The sequence below is a fragment of the Alligator sinensis genome, unplaced genomic scaffold (genome assembly GCF_000455745.1).
Source record: "Alligator sinensis unplaced genomic scaffold, ASM45574v1 scaffold1295_1, whole genome shotgun sequence".
In the NCBI taxonomy this organism is placed as follows: domain Eukaryota; kingdom Metazoa; phylum Chordata; order Crocodylia; family Alligatoridae; genus Alligator; species Alligator sinensis.
The window spans coordinates 1,629,205-1,647,949 of NW_005841880.1; the positions used below are offsets into that span (position 1 = coordinate 1,629,205).

Sequence of the window (18,745 nt, forward strand, 5' to 3'; positions counted from 1 at the left end):
TGTGGGGCCCAAAGTTGGGCAGAGAATTCCCGATGAGGCCTCACCAGTGCTGAATAGGATGACAGAATTATATTCCTTTGATTTGCAAGTAACACTCTTGTTAACACAACCCTGTATACCCTTGGCCTATAATTCCTATACCTTTAACTTCACACGTACTCTTCAGGTGCAAACAGAGACACTGACCTTAAGCTGGGACAAAAAGATAACCCCCCTCCTCAAAAATGATGAATTCCAAATGGGGCTTGGACAGAGCAGCACTACCCCATATAAATTACAGCAGTCACTTCTTCCATGCTGTTCTGCAAGGGGCAGTTAGACACCCCATTTTACCTGATGCAGGACATCCAGAGTGACAGGATAGAAGAGGTTTTCCACAATGATCCTCAAGACAGGACTCTGACCAGCCATTGCCATTCCTGCATCCACTGCTGCAGCAGAGGCCGAAAGTGCCAGGTTTCCAGACTGGACAGAGTTCACTGCTTGCAGAGCTGCCTGGGCACGCTGTGGAACCAAACATCATGTTAGGTTAAGTCTCTTGCTGACAGAAGTACAAGTTTACCAAGCTTCCTACGTGCACACTACTATAAGAACAGCAGAATTGCGGACTAGAAATCAGTCACAAGTTTAGTTTCCTTACACACAGCATGTTAACGTAATAGTATGTTATAAAGTTTGACAATACTTGCACACTGCTGAGCCAATAAAAGCACTGCAACATAAAAATCCACAAACTGCAAACGTACATGCAAAATGTGAATTGCTTAAATGGAAAGACAGCTAGAGTTTACGCTTGCTGTGTTTCAGTTACTGCTCTCTTTTCAGTCTTAACTACAATCTTATTCAACATTTGCTAGTGCAAGGTTTGATAAAGCATCAAGAAAGACTAAGCACCACACCCTAGATGCAGTGTGGATCATTAGAAATATTACTTGTGCCTGTGCAAAACAAGTGGTATTTATACAGTTATAAACTATAATTGTTACTGTTATACTGGAAATGCAGAGATCAGGATGGCAAGGAAGGCTACAATACAACATGGAGAGAGAAGAGAACTTTCCTATGGGAATAAAGACCTCTACCTACGTGCAACAACACACCCAGTCCCCAAGGACAGGCTGCTGAATTATGTCAGAATCAAGACGTCTATTATGGTACTTTCAAGTGCTCTGTTTGAAAGTATGGCAAATACTGGCACCTTAGGACTAACAAAATCCTGAACTTTTGATAAGCTACAGAACCTGACAAAACAGAAGCATTAACTGGTTTAGGGCTTACTATTTTTAAATTTAATACTTAAAAAAAATAGTCCATAAAAGGGATAGTAGAGCCTACCCCCTTTTCATAGATTTTTTTTAACCCTATTGATAGAACTGGACTAATATCAGAACATGCTCACTATTATTGTGTCAAACCCCTGTTTTGTCATGTACGCCAAGTACCAGCAATCGATTTGCGGATTATTAAAGGGTACGCTCCCGATGAAAACCTGGATTGCAAAAATGAGAGGAGGTAAAAATGCATTAGGCCTGATAAGCAGGTACAGTTAACCTAAAGTCACTGACATTAGTTGAGACAAGTGCATTCTGAAGGGAGAGCAGTCTGCCAAAAAAGGGAAGGTGTGGAAAGAAATGGACTCTTCGCAAAGTAAGACTCGAACAGAAATACTGAATTTGAGCATTCAAAATAAGTGATGTCTACCCTGCATCAAAAGGTGAATACTGCTGCTAACATACTGCACTCTGATGTAAACAGTACTATTTCCTCCTCAGAGTGGTTAAGTTTCTTCTGTTCAAAGTCTCAAAACATATGGCTGGTTATAAAGTATCTTTTCCATACCCACAGAAAGTTAAAGCTTACTCAAGGTCTTTGGGTATTTTTTCTGGAGATGTAATAGGGTCTTTGGCTCCAATTTTATCTGGGGATTTAAAGTGCAATCACTAGTTCTCAACCTAAAAAAAGTTAGGGTTCCAATTAATATTCACTTTATACCATACCCCCTGCTACTTCAGCTGATAGAGTAGGTCATCTCTGCTGGCCTGCTTGAGGTTCTAGTGAAAAGTATTACTTACTTGAGAGCCGCATCTCTAAGCTTTTCAATAGTATATGCTTTAGTTCTACTGGTTTAGATAAGAACCAAAAGTTACGACCAAAGGAAGGAAGAGCAAGATCAGAACCATGCGATTAAGGCCCAATTCTCTGTGTACTAACAGGACTGGAAGTAATTAAATTCTTAAGTTCTCATGCCATGGAAGCTGTCACGTGCTCCCAATTGGCACCTTTAGATCTTAGGCTAGACAAGAGGCTATATTAGCATGTTAGTAGACAAAGCATAAGTAGTGCTTTGGCAGTTATTTAGACGGACTGCTGTCAGGCAGCCCAAGATCAGTGTAATTTTCAATTCCCATTTCATATAAAAGTGCAACATAAAACAGAGCATAAATTTAACCCTTTGAAGCCTTTCAGTTACAAGACTAGCAGGCCACTAGCACCAAAACTGAAACCAAGTAATAACTAATGAAATATCTAGGCAGTTGTATTAAATGTGACAATGTAAAGAATAATGACTAACTGCTTGGTTTGGAGAGTTGTCCGTTTTGAGCTCCTTGTGGTTGGAGAACTGAATGTAGATGGGCTGGCTTCGAAGGACTGGAGTGACCGTAGTATAGTAATTTACCATGGTGTTGGCTGCTTCCTCTGTGTTCATTTCTATAAAAGCCTGCAAGTACACACAAGTACAACATGTCCAGGTTATTACCAGAGCAGCTTACACTAGGTGGTAGTTCAAAAAGTTGGATGGTGCCATGATGCAACTGTAATGAAAGGATCTTCACTTTGAGAAAATATAGCTGAAGTTTAACAAGGAGGTAGTAGTGGGTTCCAAGTCTACTGCATTTACATAGTTTGCAGAGCCATTTGCTTTTACAAAATGCCAAAGATTTGACTCTAAAAGGCTTGTTTTTAGAGGAGACTAATCCCATTAAAAACATGTGAGTTTTCATAGCACAGTTAAAGATCAGCTGGACATTGGGGGGGGGGGGGAAGGGGGGGGGGGAGGGGGGATTTATGGAGGGACAGATCAACGCCCCCCACAGTGAGGGGAGAGAAGAGGGCATTATGAAACTCATTTGCAAGGGTGACAGTGACATGAGCTCAGGCCAAAATGCTATCCTAAATTCCAGCCTCCTTTTAATTTTTTCTTTTGCAAAGCCAAATCAAGACCTAACCTTGTATATTTTAACCTTAGCAGCTGAATCCCCCCACTAAAAGCTGCACACAATGACAGACTGTTAGATGAAACCATGTGGGTTCTCCAGAAGTGTTATGCTAGCATAAAGCTATGGAATTGTGCATTATTACATGTAATGTAGACCCTTCCTAATTCACTACTAATCTGTAAACCTACTTATTCTTTTGAAAAGCCTAGCAATCTTGCTTTACTTCCAAACAAAGATGCGAGTGTGTAGCAACAAGTCATTACTTTATGGTAAGTATGTTTGATACATATTTTTTTTTTAGTGCACCAACTAAAAGAGACAAATTCATATTTGTCTAGAGTTTAGACTACATAATCTACATTCGATATTTCATGGAATGCAAGTAATTTTAACGTGATTTGCTTCTTTGCTTCCAAACTTGTAATCCACAATGCATTCCTTAGTCCCTCTGTATTACTGCATACTTTCTATATTGATCAATGGGGTCTTGGCTCCATTTGGTCTTATTACATTCAGCAAGACCCTTTAACTGCAAAAATTAGATAGTATCAGACAAAACCAAAGGGCAAGCACGAGGCCACAGTGTGCCAATTCACACCATTCTTCCTTAAACTACTTACCTGCTTTTTACAACTTAAAGCAAATTATAAGGTAAATTATAGATGATGACATGCAAGTAAACAGCACTCAAATGTCTCATAGATCTGAAAATACTACTCTGTATAGCTCATATGATCTCAAAGAGCAAAAGTTGCATCAAGGAGTTACTGGCTCCCAGTATGGCAGTTGCTTATACTATATAAGCACCCTGTGTCTTGTTTACTGATGCTGCGATAACCATTTCCACCAAACCTCCCATATAACCCCAGTATTCAGTTGCTGGGACAGTACCTGATTTTTTCCTTTCAACATGAGAAGATTGGTGACTTTGCCAAAAGGTAAGCCCAGAGAAATGACTTCTGCCTCTGTGACGTCACTGGGGAGTTTGCGGACATGGATTACTCGTGATGGGACCCCAGCACTTCTACTGTCACCTTTGAATTTTTTGCTGTCATTTCCATTAGCTGAAAGAGTGAATAACACATTTTAACAACAGCATCACAGCATTTTTTAAAACCACTTTGCATTCATCTTGCCTTCCTCACTTAGCTTCCATTTACTGGGTAATTTAAATTCTAGAGTCAAAGGTAACCAAATTTACAAATACATCATTTTGCCCATTTTTCAAAGCTATATCCAGGATCTGAGTGACACAGCTGAATGCCTAAGCTCTGGAATCACAATTTATTGTTTTAAAGACTGGTATAAACAAAGATTTATTTGTGCTCTGTAGAGTTTAAGTCACTTTTGTTATTTTTCACTTTGAGCACCATATTCAATGGTGAAGTTGCTTTTGAGGTGATGTCTTAAAAGGGTAGTAGCAAACAGCAAGCATATGGCTCCATATTTCATTGTGAGACTCCATTTGTTTAGAGTGCAAAGGTTTCTAGCAAAAACTGTGGGGTCTAATCCCTCGCAGGAACATCTTAGCAACTGCCCTGCGATACCAATCATATTCATGCTGCTAGCCCTCAAGGACATAGGGTAGCAGCTTCTCATATTTAGCATCGTCTTAAAATCTGGTCAAAACAAGCACTGAAACGAAAGCAGAGACTACGAGCCAAGAGCAAGTCAAATAAAGCAGCCCTGCTAACTGTACCCTCAGTACTCAAGGTAGATTGCTACCTTAAAAACAAAAAAAAGTGATTTTACCTGCAGAAGCAGAGTTGCTGCTCATGATAAAGGGTCCGTTAGTAACACAAGTAGAGAAGAGCTCGTCAGATCCCCGCTACAAAAGAAAAAAGAAAAAAGGGTAAGTTGACAGTATTTTACTGTTCAGGTATTTTGAGAAATGAAGCACAATTCAGATATTAGGTTGGTAGGCAAACTGAGCAGAAAGGTAAAAGGTTAAAAACCTAAGAGCAGCTCTATTATTCCTGTGCTCATATGAAGTGTTAAAACAAAATGGTGTGCCACAATCAGTCAGTCCAATATGTAGACCTTTATACTGCCCTGTTTGAGCCAACTATGAAGACCTAAGGAGAAACACTGCTCAACTGTGTAGCTATACCTGCTGAAGTACGCACCAAACCTAGATTTGTGGACACTGATGAGGAGGCAAATTTTTCAACCCATCTTAGTTTAAGGAACAAAGCAACACTGTAGTCATATTGGTAACAGCATCAAAATAACCCACCCTTCCCTGCATCCATTAATAGAGAAGTAGATTATGATTTTGTCTTAGGTTATAAAGAACATGCCAAAAAACTCTAAATGTTATTGGTAGTTTATGCCTTGCTTATTAAGCCGATTAGGACCATAATATTCAATATCACTGTATGGTATCAAGTAATACACAAAAGGACTGTGAGGCACCGTTAAACAAGATGTGATGCATGTTTTTCCAGTGACAAGGAGATGTAGGATAGATAGATTAGGAACTGAAAAAGCTAAATAAAGTATAGTTTTTCCAGTCATTTGATATTCCCATGCTATAACCTTAAGGAAATTTCCACATTATTTTATTAAAGTAAAAGTCCTGCCACATACTCTAGCAAGAGGGTACACCTTCAGCATAAGATACTGTGGCCACTTACCTGACATCTTATTTTCAGCCTATGAATATGTACCTTAGGTGCAAGGGTAAAATAAAAATGCCAAATAGCACCTAAAATAAAATAAGTGCAATGGAGAGTTGTACACTATCGGTGTTTAGGTCTAAGAACAGTGAACTCGGACAAGACTATTCTTAAATACAGATATTTCTTAAAAGAATCGAGTGGAGAGTGGTCTCCTATTCAATCTACATGGTACCATACACCATAAATGTAATCACATCAAAATTAACAGGACTGAGTGTGGAACAACCCATTTAAAAGATAACACAATTTGCACTGATGAACTCAATGCTAAGATTTAAAATAAACAAACTGCATAGATCTATTGATCTAAACAGATAATACATAGAGATAATATCATTATAAATATAAACATATATTACATAGGAAGGATCCAGACTTCCTTCAGTGGCTTTAAAAAGAAACAAACTAAACAACAAGTTGGACACAGCTTCATGCAAGTTGCTTTAAGAGAAACAATTTCTAATCAGAATGGCATTACTGACAAATTTAGAGGAAGCTTTCAATAATGCCACGTTCTCCACTTGTACTAACTACACAGAGGGAATGAGAAAAGCCTGGTAATTCTTGCCCATCGAGGGTCACCAAAACAGGTGGCAATGAATAATGTTAAGTATTCATTTGATGTAACACAATTCCCTGGGTTATGATAGGGAAGGTAAAGCCATTCAATATATTATTTCTGCTCAAGGTCCACATTACTCGAGCAGCATTTGAAATTAAGAGTGTATTCTGAAGGGGAAAAAACCCAAACAAAACTTCAGATAGCCTCCAGCTGTCAGCCTCTTCTATACCCATACTAGTGCATGTAAGTTTAAAAAATAATTAAATGTTTTAAACATAAAGTTAAATGGGCTTTGGTAGCTTTAGTTTTATTAATGCTACAACTGCAACATAAGAAGAGTTACAACACTACAAATCCTTAAAAATTATGCCAACGGCTTGAAAACCCGTGGTGAAAAACTGGCTAATATAAAAAGGACATTTCTTTAGCTGCAGTTCCATTTTTTACTTGCCCTACACCTGAAATTTCACTCAACAGAGACTTCCTCGAATAACTCAGAACCTGAGGCAGAGACTAAAGAAAGAGAGAACCAAATGGGAAGTTTGTCCTGTTTTCAGAAACCTTGATGAAACCATACCCTCTGCTTTGTCACACTCTCGGATTACTAGAAACACTATCTCTTACCCTGTGCTATCTAGTGACAATTGGGGTAACATTATCAGTTTAAAGAACAAAAGCTCCCTACTCACTGCATCAATGAGCTAGTTAAAAAAGTAGGTCACAAGGAGCTCTGAAGTCATTCAACATAATTTTACAGCTGCTTGGGTCCTGAATTTCTTGTTAGCTCACTTGGTACCAAGGCTTAAAGATAACAGCAATACTTGAATGTACTGGACAAGATAAAAGTAGGGCAGGCTCCCAAACTGTTGTCTTTACGCCACTTGTCACCTGCAAAGTATGCATGAGGTCTGTAGAGTTCACTGATCACCTGGTGCTGTCACCTTGCTCCCAGCCCATCAGTAATGCTAGAAAAGATCTTAAGAAGTCTTCCTAACAAGTTTTTTTCCACATAGGCAAGTACTGTATTTACTACCAAGATGCTAGGATTACAAGAGGCCAACTAAACTATGATACTCTTCAGATATAGCACACCCTGTGAAAGTTAGAGAATATGAACCACAGTAATTGAAAAGAAAAAAAAAAAATTAAATTCAGAAAAGCGTGAAAATATGCATGTTGCCATTAACTTTAAAAATTGCATTTAAGGTAAATGTGATTTGCATGAGAACCTAAAAAATTCAGCTGTACATCAAATAACTATTGCTACACTGAGCTTTTATAATTTTTTAAAGGAAGATGGGTTGAGATGTTGACTGATTCCCTAAGGTACTTTCAAATATCCATTTTAATTCAAATATGCTTTTTAAGAGAGAAATCAGGTAACTTTAATGACAATCAGTTGGTCTATGGAGATGCACTGCTCATACTGTAAACCCACATAATCTACCTATAGAAATGGCAAAATGAGCCACTTATCTGCCCAGTGTGGGGGGCAAGGAGAGGAAACCAGAAACTGAAAACACAAACATTTGTACCACGATGGAAAGAATTTAGGCTCCCCTAAACTCCCAGCTTGAATTAAGTTTCCCTAATGCTTTTAAAAGTTGCATTATTTTCTCCTTGCACACTTAACAATTCACTGAGTGCACTTAAACCAGGAATGTTTATTGCTGCTACTTTTCCAGCACACTTCAGACTTTCCCCCCCCCCCCCAAATCAAAGAATGTAACCTCACAAATCCACTCCCCTGTTATCGTCAAGACATTCTCAGTTGCCTGCTGTGACCAGAGCCAGGAAGCAGAAAGGGAAGATTGTTTTACAACAAAAGAAGCAGCAGTTAATTTATAAGCTTCCCAGCTGGAAATGTGTGCAAAAGAGAGGCAGGACTGATGAGATTGCAATAACAACAATTATGCTCAAGACTCATGGATAGAGGGAAGTTTTACTGTATAATTATATTACTATACTATTTTATAACTCCTCTCATGGACACTCAGAGCAAGAGTGACCTTGTCAAAGAGCAATAAAAAACCCCACTCTAAACAAGAGTATTCCTACAAGAAGTTACAGTAGTACAAACTATGGCAATATTGGCACAGAAACGCTGTTAAAATTTTCTTGAGCAAAAATAACTTAAGTCATATAAAGCTGCATTTAGAAATACTGATTAGGATCATCTGTAACTGTTACCCCTGGCAGAGCTGAACCAGTAAGAAAAAAAGGGATAAATTTTACAGCTTTATAACTACATTTTTAAAAGTGGTTTCCTTTCTTAAGCATAATCTTAAAAAAAATAAACAAAAACTAGTAGTTAATCCACATCTGCTAGTGACAACTTAAACAGAAGCTTGTATCATTTGACTGTTAATTGCACTATGCCTTCCTTGCAGCCTTTAAACCAGCCCTCTTCTGCATGTGTTATGATGGAGGCATGTTAGGTGTGATGCTGCAACACTTAGCAAAAAGTGGTGCATCTAGAGTTGAAATTAGATTTTTATTCTGTAAAAATAGTCAAAAGAAACCAAGGAAACCGTTTTAGTTCACTTCGAAGTTCCCTCTATTAAAAGAGCAAAAGGAAAGATGTATCTAAAGCCCTGACATTTTAGACCCAAGGAATGCAGGTTATATTTAAAAAGATAACAGTGACAATGGTGGACTACTGAGTTATCCGAAGGTTCAGGAAATGAGTCTACATTTGTATTTTAGAAGTCATCAGAAAGCAGAGTAAACGGATTCTCTGCTTCCTGTAGGTCTTATACTACAGTCCACTCTTCCACCACTAATTACAGCACCATTAATTTTTATACTGCAGTTCTCTCCCCAGATTACTACTGCAAAAAAACCAAAACAACAAAAAAACCAAAACAAAAACCCAACCTCAGAACCATACTCTAGTTAAACACAAAAAGATCTTCACATTGAGGTTCATGTCCCCGCTGACAGTCAACAATCTCACCGTGAGATTTAATAAATCATGGTCTTTATCTGCCTGATATTTTTATAAAGAGCGGTGTCTATTTTTATAGGAGACTGCTGGTCTGAAAACATTTTCCCATTACAGCTGCTGGCATCATACTTCTGCTTTTTTTGACTGCAGAAAACACGACTGTATTTCAATGCAATGTTGACAAATTCCAACCAGAATAACCTTGTTTTGTAGTCCAGAATCACTGGTGATTAACAACATCATAAATTATTAACAGGTAAAACATTGACTGTGGCTGTTGCTATGGCGGCAGCCTGCTTTTCGTCTACCACACCCAGAGCTACAGGCCTGTTGCTCTAGTAGCTGCATTAATCTTCAAATACGCTCATGTTCCAAGCAGCCTAGTTATAAAATACTAACTTCAGAAAATCCCATCCTCAAAACATCCAGAGGAAGGAGAAGTTACTGCATGAAAAGTATAAATTCGCATTTGTAGAAGTTAAGACCCACAATTCTTCAACGCTAGCTTCCTTCCCCAACCCACAAAAACTGACTCAAAGGCCCTACCCTTCACTAAGGAAAAAAAGCGTTGAAGAGTCTAACAAATAGTGCAGTTTGTAGTTTCCCCCCCAATTTTGCAAGTCAAATAACAGGTTCCTGAAGTCATGTCAAAACTAGGGACCACCTTGCTGGCTAGCTTGACTTTGACTGGAAGCACACACAGAGATGACATGCATGAAGGGCCCTCATTTGTCCTAAAGCACAACCACGGAGCCTCAGTTGTTCCTTATTTCTCATCTACTTAAAATCTAGCCACCCATTAAAGATTAATGTATCAGATGAACTCTGCCTGTGCAAAGAACGTGAAAGCAATCTGGCCAAGGCAGACTGTTTCCAGGTTCAGGTCAAGACTAAAGCTTGGTGATGTTCAAGAGGGGCAGCTGGAAACTCCAAGTACCATGCCCTGCAAAGCTACTGGAGAGGAAGCCTACAGTACAGCTTCGGTAAACATTTAAACAGCATATGAAATGCACGACCCCATTAATTTCAAGTTATTACACATAATTAAACCTGTACTTCTACCATATTGTGCAATCTGATTTAGAAAGGAGAGACGCGGTTTAAATGATGGCAAAGGATGAAACAAATATAGAAAAGGCTGTCCTGCAGCTTAGTGCAAGTGAGAAATTCAGGTGTCCTATTAGTGTTCAGAGTCACCAAAAGATGGGCACTTAATTTAGGCTTGAAAACCTCCCCCTCTTCCTTGAGCTTAGTTGAGAAAAAATTACAAACTTTTTTTTATTCCATAAAATGTAAAGATTTCCTACCTACGCTGGCAACTAAATGTTACGAAAAGGGAGCTGGGCACCCTACTCTGCCATCCCTATCAACAGGTTTGAAAACCTAGATATCTATGGTACAAGCTAAACAGCTTTCAACACTAATTGACTGGGTCCCTGGGGAGATTGTGGCTGACAGCCATTGTCAACAGGTCATTTTTCTACTAGACAGCAATTTTGTCCACAGTCCTGAAGAAGTGAGCTGACCACTTTGACTTTTTGGTGACTCGGCTCAACATTCAACATTACACAGTTTATTTAAAAGGGATCAATAAAAAGGATCTATATCAGTAAAGCAAGAAATTAAAATTATAATAGCTCCCTAGAGAGCTTCAGGTGGTCTTTTACACAATACAGGAAACACAGTAAGCTTTTCAGAACAGTTACTGGTTATCACTGTGAGAACTCAAACAAGTCTGTGCCAGAACACAATTCTTACAAGTATACTGTGCTGGACCTACATGCTATTAAATGGAGATTTTGGAGGCTTTTATGGGATTTGAGGGAAAGATCTGGAGAGGTTTCAAATAGCTAGATTTTCTTTTAAGAATAGGAAAGTTTACTTCTCACCTCCTCCTCAGCTACTCAAACTACATTATTCCCCCAGCTCTTTCATAAGACGATTCAACCAAAGGTCCAAGACTGGGATTCACATGTCACCTATCTGGGCACTTTCCATTTTCAGCTATGTAGCATGTGTGTGATTTAAGACGCCCTTGGATTAGGGGTGCAACGAGATTTTTGGCCCGATACCGACAGCCGATTTTTAAGGAGCCATATCAGCCAATACCAATCTGATATGCAGCCGGGAAGCTTGGAGACCAGTGTCGGGCTGGCAAGTCTGTTGTGGGGGAAGGGGCAGGGGTAGGGGCAGATTGAGGTGCCCATGGTGAGGGAGGGAATGGGGCTGGGGCAGGCAGGTGTGCCTCAGCGTAGCACTTGAAAGAACTCACATGACAACACACAACATTTATCCTTTGTTTTTTTAATGCTTTATTTGAACACAAGCTCTCACTGAGTTGCAGCCAGGATCATGAAGCATCGGTTGGTCCTGACCATCAAACCGGAGGCTTTCCAATTAATCTGAACTCAAGAAAACAAGTTTCTGTTCTCTGCATAGTTACTTACACTATGGTTTGCCATTTACCAAATCAAATTTGAGAGTCTCACTACAGTTCCTCAAAGCAAGCTTAATCTAACAGTGGGAGCAATGCCTCTGTACTGTTGGTAGCAAGTGCGTAGATCTAGGGAGTTATTGGAGAGCACCAGGATCTTCCCTAGGCTGGAAAAACATGTTAACTAGTGTTTGTTAGCCGCATTTGAAAAAAAACACTCAAGACCAAGTGCCTATATTGACCAGAATGATTTTATGTTGCTGAAATAGTAATGCATTTTAAACTGTATCCTTGTCTGCCATTTCCAGTAGGGGCCTGTCAGTTTAATGCTTTATTTAAAAACTCGATCGATGCTAGGCTCCTCACTATGGTCAACCATGATCAAATAACTTAAATTTAGAGGCTGAACTGCATCCGCAGTAGGCTGTCAAAGTATTTACCAGAATCTAAGAAAAGTATCAGAATCTAAGAAAAGAAGGGCTGGCAGGGACCTCAGGGGGTCATCTAGTCCAATGGTTTTAAACCTTTTTTCACTTGTGAACCCCTAAAAAAATTCAAATGGAGTTGCTAACCCTTTTGAACTCTAAGTGTGGGTATTTGCATACTTCTCATTGATCACAATAATCTTCCATAGGCCCCTTAGACAGTCTGTGGACCCCCAGGAGTCTGCGGAGCACAGACTGAAAACCACAGATCTTAACCATCTTATACCATGGGTTTGGACAAGGCAACCATCTTAAACAAGCAATTGTGTAATCCATCCTTAGAACTGTACAAATAACCCTCTGGCACAAGTACCAGGAACAATACCTGAAAAAAGTTACCTAAGTTAGATGAAGCTGCAGCGGTCAGCACATTAAAGTACTTTATTGGAAAACTTCAAGGTGTTTTGTGCAAGCTTCTACTTTTCCAGTATTAAAAAAAAAATAGAATTGTTCAAAAGTGAATGTTGGGCGCCTAGCATAAAGCAGCCTGTAGTGAATAGAAGTATACTAACTGTAATGTGACTGCTGCTTGAATTCTGCTACAAGTACAGAAAACAACTTGCTTCCCAATGTGTTACTGTAGAAGCCTATTCTTTACCACCCCTTTTAGCAACACCGTGGCTGCTCACTGCCTCTATAAAACTGAAATCCCTACTCTATTTTTGGCTCCTTGCAGAGAAAGATCTTTATCACTGGGTTTACAAGGAACCCACTGAACCTCCGCACTCTACTAACCTGCCCATCCCTGACCTTCACACACAGGAAAAACTAGCCTCAGCTACTATGGAAGCACCTTGTAAAACAAACCTGCCCTTTGAATGAATAAAAGGTGTGGCCATTTTAAACAGCCCAAAACACTTGAGCTGAAAGTAATCAAGTAATGCAGCCATTCTGGCTCCATAGGGCAGCACACACCCAAGCTTTATGATATGCTGTTCCCAACTCCCAAGCTAATTAACCATGTTGTGACCAATACGACAATGCTGGAATACTCCAACCACAAAGCTATGCTTTTACAGCCTCTGATACACCCTGTATAAAAATACTGCTTTTCTCTGGGTCATTTAATCTGATCCAGTGACTTGTCTTGCTTTTCCAAATAAGGAATAACTTCAAGGTATAGTTTTAAGAAACTGAACTAGAATGTGCATTTAACACAGTAGTAAAAAGGAAAGTCACATCTACTTTGCCAAATTGCAGACATCCTTAGGTAAGGCTTTCTAAAAATGAAACATCTGTTATGTGAAAGGAAAGACCAATTTCAAATTAGAATCAGCTAGAAGACATGCTGCTAACAAAGGATACCTGTGAACTTGGAATTAGATAAAGTCACCTTTATATGCTAGTTTATGCAGACACATGATAGAACCAGGAGCTAGAAAACCCCTCAACCTCAAATTCAGCCATGGACACACTCTGATGCCCTGTGACGGAGGCAGACTCTCTTACAAATGTTCCTGTATGAACAGGGCTTACATGACAGGAATGAGGATTTACTTAATACCTGTGAAACATTTTACTTTGAATGCAATAGCTGATGAATAAAGAAGTCCAGCTTTCAAACTTCGAAACAAATATTTTCATTTATCCATTTCACCAAGTGGACATCTTAATTGGATTTCCTGCAAATCCCATCCAGGGGAAAAGGTTACAGTAGAGATCAGAGCACAGATTAAGAAAGAATGACTAGATTCACACAGCTTATTTGCTTGCACATAAAAATAAAATAACAATTTTTAGTTTAAGCAAAGGTTAAGAAGCGACTTGAGGCATGCCCGCACAATTCCCCCTATGACAGATGAGTTTATTCTATTAAGACTCTTGGTTACAACCTATACTGTGAGGTGATGAAGGGATAATACTATAGTAGTATTATATTCACTTCATTGCAAAAAGAAATAAAAAAAGAAAATGAAAGAATATTCAGTGCCTGCTCTCACATGGGTGGGGAGGTTCTCCCATTCCCTAAAGACCGATAACCTACTCCTGAGTTGAAGACATGGGAACATTAAAAAGTGAGGGGTTGGGAAAGGGATGGAGGCAGGGAAAAGAGCCAGCTGAAAAATTAAATTATACCCACTCACTAACATGTACTCCTGATGTATCTACTGTAAGACATGTTACCACTCCTATTGCATATACTTATTTGCCTTGGGTTCTGACTGCTAATGTGGATACTTGAAAGGCAGCATAAACGCATGTGGCTTACATGTGTGATCATGCCTGTAACAGAAAATCCACAAGAGCCAGCTTGTTGCAGCCTTTGAACTAAAGCCATAGGAGGGACTGGAATTTCCTCACCACATTCTTGGCCTGCTGCCTGAAGCCATAATTACTGTTCCCATGGCAAAGATCCTGGCTTGGCCACAAAACCACTTCTATGCAGTCAGCCTGTATCACACTCCAAAAAAACTTCTTAATGTTTAAAAAAAGTAAAGTTAACTTTTCAAGTGCCACACTTTTCAGCCACCAAACTATACATTCCCCTCCATTTTACTTTATGGAGCCGTCTGCTTAGGCCTACGCTATAGAATTTCCTAATGTTAGATGTCTGTACAGGAATTAATTGAGAATGAGATGTAACAGCATGCTCTTGGCTCAAAGAACAGCACTTTGGTATAAAATATGAACTATCATATATTATAGTCTTTATTACAGTAGGGTCTAGAGGAGCCAACTGAGATTCAAGGTCCCAGTGTATATCCCTGACAAAATGCAGTTCCCAGTCCTTAAGAGGAAACAAGGCACAGAGAAATTAAGGGACTGACCTAAGATCACAAGTCCAAATTCAGAGCCCCAGCAGCAAGGCTATCCTTCCTTTTTTAGATAGGAAAAGTCAGTTAAAGAACAGGGAAGTTATAAGGGAATCATATGTTTGGGTTGCAGCATTATTTCCAGCAGGGTCTCCTGTGACTGGAAGGCTCTGTATGTGAATTAATGAGTTTCCTAAGATAATCTTTTTAGAATGTCAGAATTTGAAATTCAGTTGTGTTTCATGCATGTTTGAAGCCCTACAATGCCTACTGAGGTTATCAAAGAATAAAAAAATATGGGCACTACCCCATTCAGAATGAATAAATGAAAAACAGTTCATGTGCAAATATACCAGAAATAACAACTGGAGGTCAAGCAAATTATTGTGTTCTGCCTATGGGGCTGGATGAAGTACAGCACACCATTCCAATCCAATTACTGACTTAATCACTTAAAATAAATGGTTTAAAATCCAGGATTGCTATATATGAACTTGGACAGCTTTAGGTCTGAAGATTTAAAAGGAAACCTCAGAAAAGTATTTCATAACCCTTCTTTCCACTTATGTTTTATGTAATTTTTTCGTTTAATACTCCTCCCCCCGCCAGCATACTAGTGTTTGCCATCATTTAAATTATGGTCATTCAAGTGGTGGGAGGGGTTAGTCTACAACACATGGGCCAAGCTAGCGCACAACCCCACCCTACCCGGCCCCCTGCTGCTGTTTTAAATTTAGACATCTCCTACTGTACTAACAAAATGGTACATCTCTGTTTCTTCACAACAGCCCATCAAGAGTAACAAAAGGGAAGTCAGAGCCCAAGATCATTTAAGCTTATACAAAACAGAAAGAAAATCATTACTACTATTGTCTGCTCGTGCATATTCTGAACGAATAAGGTGGGGAAGGAGAATCAAATTTTAAAAAGATACGATACTGATTTCCAACCTTAAATGTCTTAGTGTCTACAATCTAGGGGCCAAATCCATAAGCTTCCTTTAGAGCACAGCTTTCTGGCACGGATGCTAGCGTTGGCACTTATTTTATCTCCAAAGGAACCTTATTCACATTTTTCACTGTTTAACCTATAAAATACATAAACCATAGTTCAACTGCACTGCTAGAAGAACATCTGTTTCAGAAAGAAAAGAAAAAAAATCAGTTAATTTGTAAAGTGATTTCAGTGATGCCCAAAGGATCAGATTTAAAATGCTGCTGCAAAGAATCACTGAAAATTCTTTCAAGAAAAACATTCAAATTGAAATGCTTCCAGGACCTTACAGAAACTTTCCTCTGCATTTCATTTAACCCAATTATTGGGAAAAAAAAAAACATAGGAAGTTAGCATGAAGTGAAGGCAATTAGTAAGAGCAACTGCAAAAATATAATTCAGGACTGCTGCCAGTCAACTTACTTACCTTTGAGAAAGTAAATTTTCAACTTAAAATCGCTCATACAAAATATGACTGAATAGTTTTTAAGACTTAATGGAAGTACACATTAGCAAGGAATCAGAAGGCTCTCAGTGATGCAGTAAGATCAGAAAAAGGTTAAAAAAAACCAGCAGTAGCCATAGAATACCACCTTCTCCCTTGCCCAAAATGGACTTTAGAAATTAGTTCAACACTGTATAACCAAGTACTCATCCAAAAATGAAATCCATGACCGCTCAGGCCTATTAAGGTGCACTATTACAGAACATACATGAAGTTCTATTATGTAGCCTGGTGTGGAATGTGCATTTCAAGTGCAAAATACTAAAGAGTGCCCAGGTACAAAACTATTCTCAAAATATATTTAAGCAAAAAAAAAAATCTTACCCTTTCAGGTTATTTCAACACCCCCCCTCCCCCCACCGTTTTGCTCTTGCCACTTTTTAATACTTCACTTTGCTTCCCCTAAAGGTAACATCTGCGTGAGCTGACAGGTGGTACCTGTTTCTAACATATGCACTTCCTCCTCTTGTTCTAGTCTACCTTTTCTAATGTACTTTGTTCAATTTGAAGAAGTTGCCAAAGTGCAACTTCCTCCAATCCCCATTTTAGACAACACAACATACCCTCTTAAGGAATTCAAAGACATGAAAGGAGGTAAGAGGTGTGTATCTCCTATGTAATACCATATCCTGATTTTTTCCATTCTTCACAAAGACTGATGGATCTTCATGGCAGCTTTGCTTTTACCTAACTAGGAATCTTCCTATGGCTTCAGAATTTTAAAGCACTTAGCACTACTGGCGAGTTACGGAATTTTAACTGAACACGTGAAATAACGAGGCTGCGCTGCACAGAACAATCCTACACTGGTAAGGTGATGGATGGACTCTACTCAAGACCATTTTCTATGATTCAGGTTATACTATATAAGCCTATCCCCATTAATTGTCAAAACTCAAATTTCTCCTTCCTTCCCCTATTAAGTAGCCAGGCCACTCATTCAAAGGCCGTCCTAATTCCAGACAAAGTATTCCAGCAGAAACATCACCAAGTCACTTAACATTTCAGTGCTTTTGTAGCAAAAACTCTTTAATACATTGCCATTAGGAATAAGCCAGTTATAGCCTTCCCACTACAGATATTAAAGAGAACACATCTCTATCTGTCTGCTGCTGGTCAGAAGTCTCAAAAGCCTTTTTAAGAAGACTGCTTACAGTCAGTGCATTACTAATGTCCAATTCTGCACCTTTAACATAAAAGAAACCATGTTTATTGTGTAGGAATAGCTTCCCTGCCAAGTATTTTTGATTTGATGAAGTAAAAATGAGCTGTGATATATATATATAACTAAGCAAACCAGCATACTTTAAACCTGTCTCACCAAGGCTACCTTAATCCTTAATTCAATACTTAAATAATAAACTAGGCAATTTGGCAAAAAGTTAAATTTATCTTCAATGATTTTGAAGGGTGGGGTACGTGTGTGTACGGGGGCATGTGTGCACGCGTACATGTGTGTAATATATCCTACCTCCAGAACATTACCTAAAATATTCACAATAAACTAATGGGCTAGTGGTTTTCAAAAATGAGCTTTGAACACAACAGCTTATTACCACGCGGTGTTGATAGGGAGGGTCCTGCCAGCACTTTGAGTTTCAGGGCTAGGTCTGGTATTATCAAAACTAGAAACTAGTAGGGTAAAGATCATATTTATTATAGCTCCAAGAGATAAGAATCAATAGGTGAAATGCTCTTTTTTTTTTTTAGTGGCAAAGGAAGTATTGCGACATCTAGCAGGACAGGGAGTTCACAAAAACACAAAGGAGGTTTAAAATTATCAAATAAATTCACCGCCAGATTTTTTTTTTCTTCTTCAAGAAGCACTGTCCATTACATGGATACAAAAAACAAGTTTATTTGGATACAACTTGGTTTTGGTGGGGAATTTTGCTTTTAACATAATATTGCAACAGTCTCTTCATGCAGCAGGGTAAAAATTGAGTTATAAACTTAAGTCTAAGCATGATAAGTTTACGAAAAAAAAGGCTTTTGACTAAAAGCAACTGATATGTAGTACCAGAAATAGACCGTTTAAGACTGAATGGCTAACCCTAGTAAGCAAGCAGCTCGCACTAAAACTAGGTCAGGTGCTGAGCAAGTGTAAAAAGAGAGAAAAAGTGAGAAGTGCCTACCTTTGTACCAACTGTTATATCTTGGACAATGC

General features: G+C 38.9%; 1 protein-coding gene across 1 annotated transcript in view; it reads right to left on the reverse strand.

The window, feature by feature from the left end:
- Positions 1-18,745, reverse strand: part of PTBP1 (polypyrimidine tract binding protein 1) — a 29,909-nt gene extending 11,164 nt beyond the window's left edge. The window contains exons 1-5 of the mRNA XM_006017454.3: positions 18,714-18,745; positions 4,971-5,046; positions 4,110-4,282; positions 2,573-2,719; positions 334-504 (exon numbers count right to left, since the gene is read on the reverse strand). Coding sequence (XP_006017516.1) covers positions 334-504; positions 2,573-2,719; positions 4,110-4,282; positions 4,971-4,995 — 516 coding nt within the window. The 5' untranslated portion in view covers positions 4,996-5,046; positions 18,714-18,745. The remainder of the gene's footprint in view (positions 1-333; positions 505-2,572; positions 2,720-4,109; positions 4,283-4,970; positions 5,047-18,713) is intronic.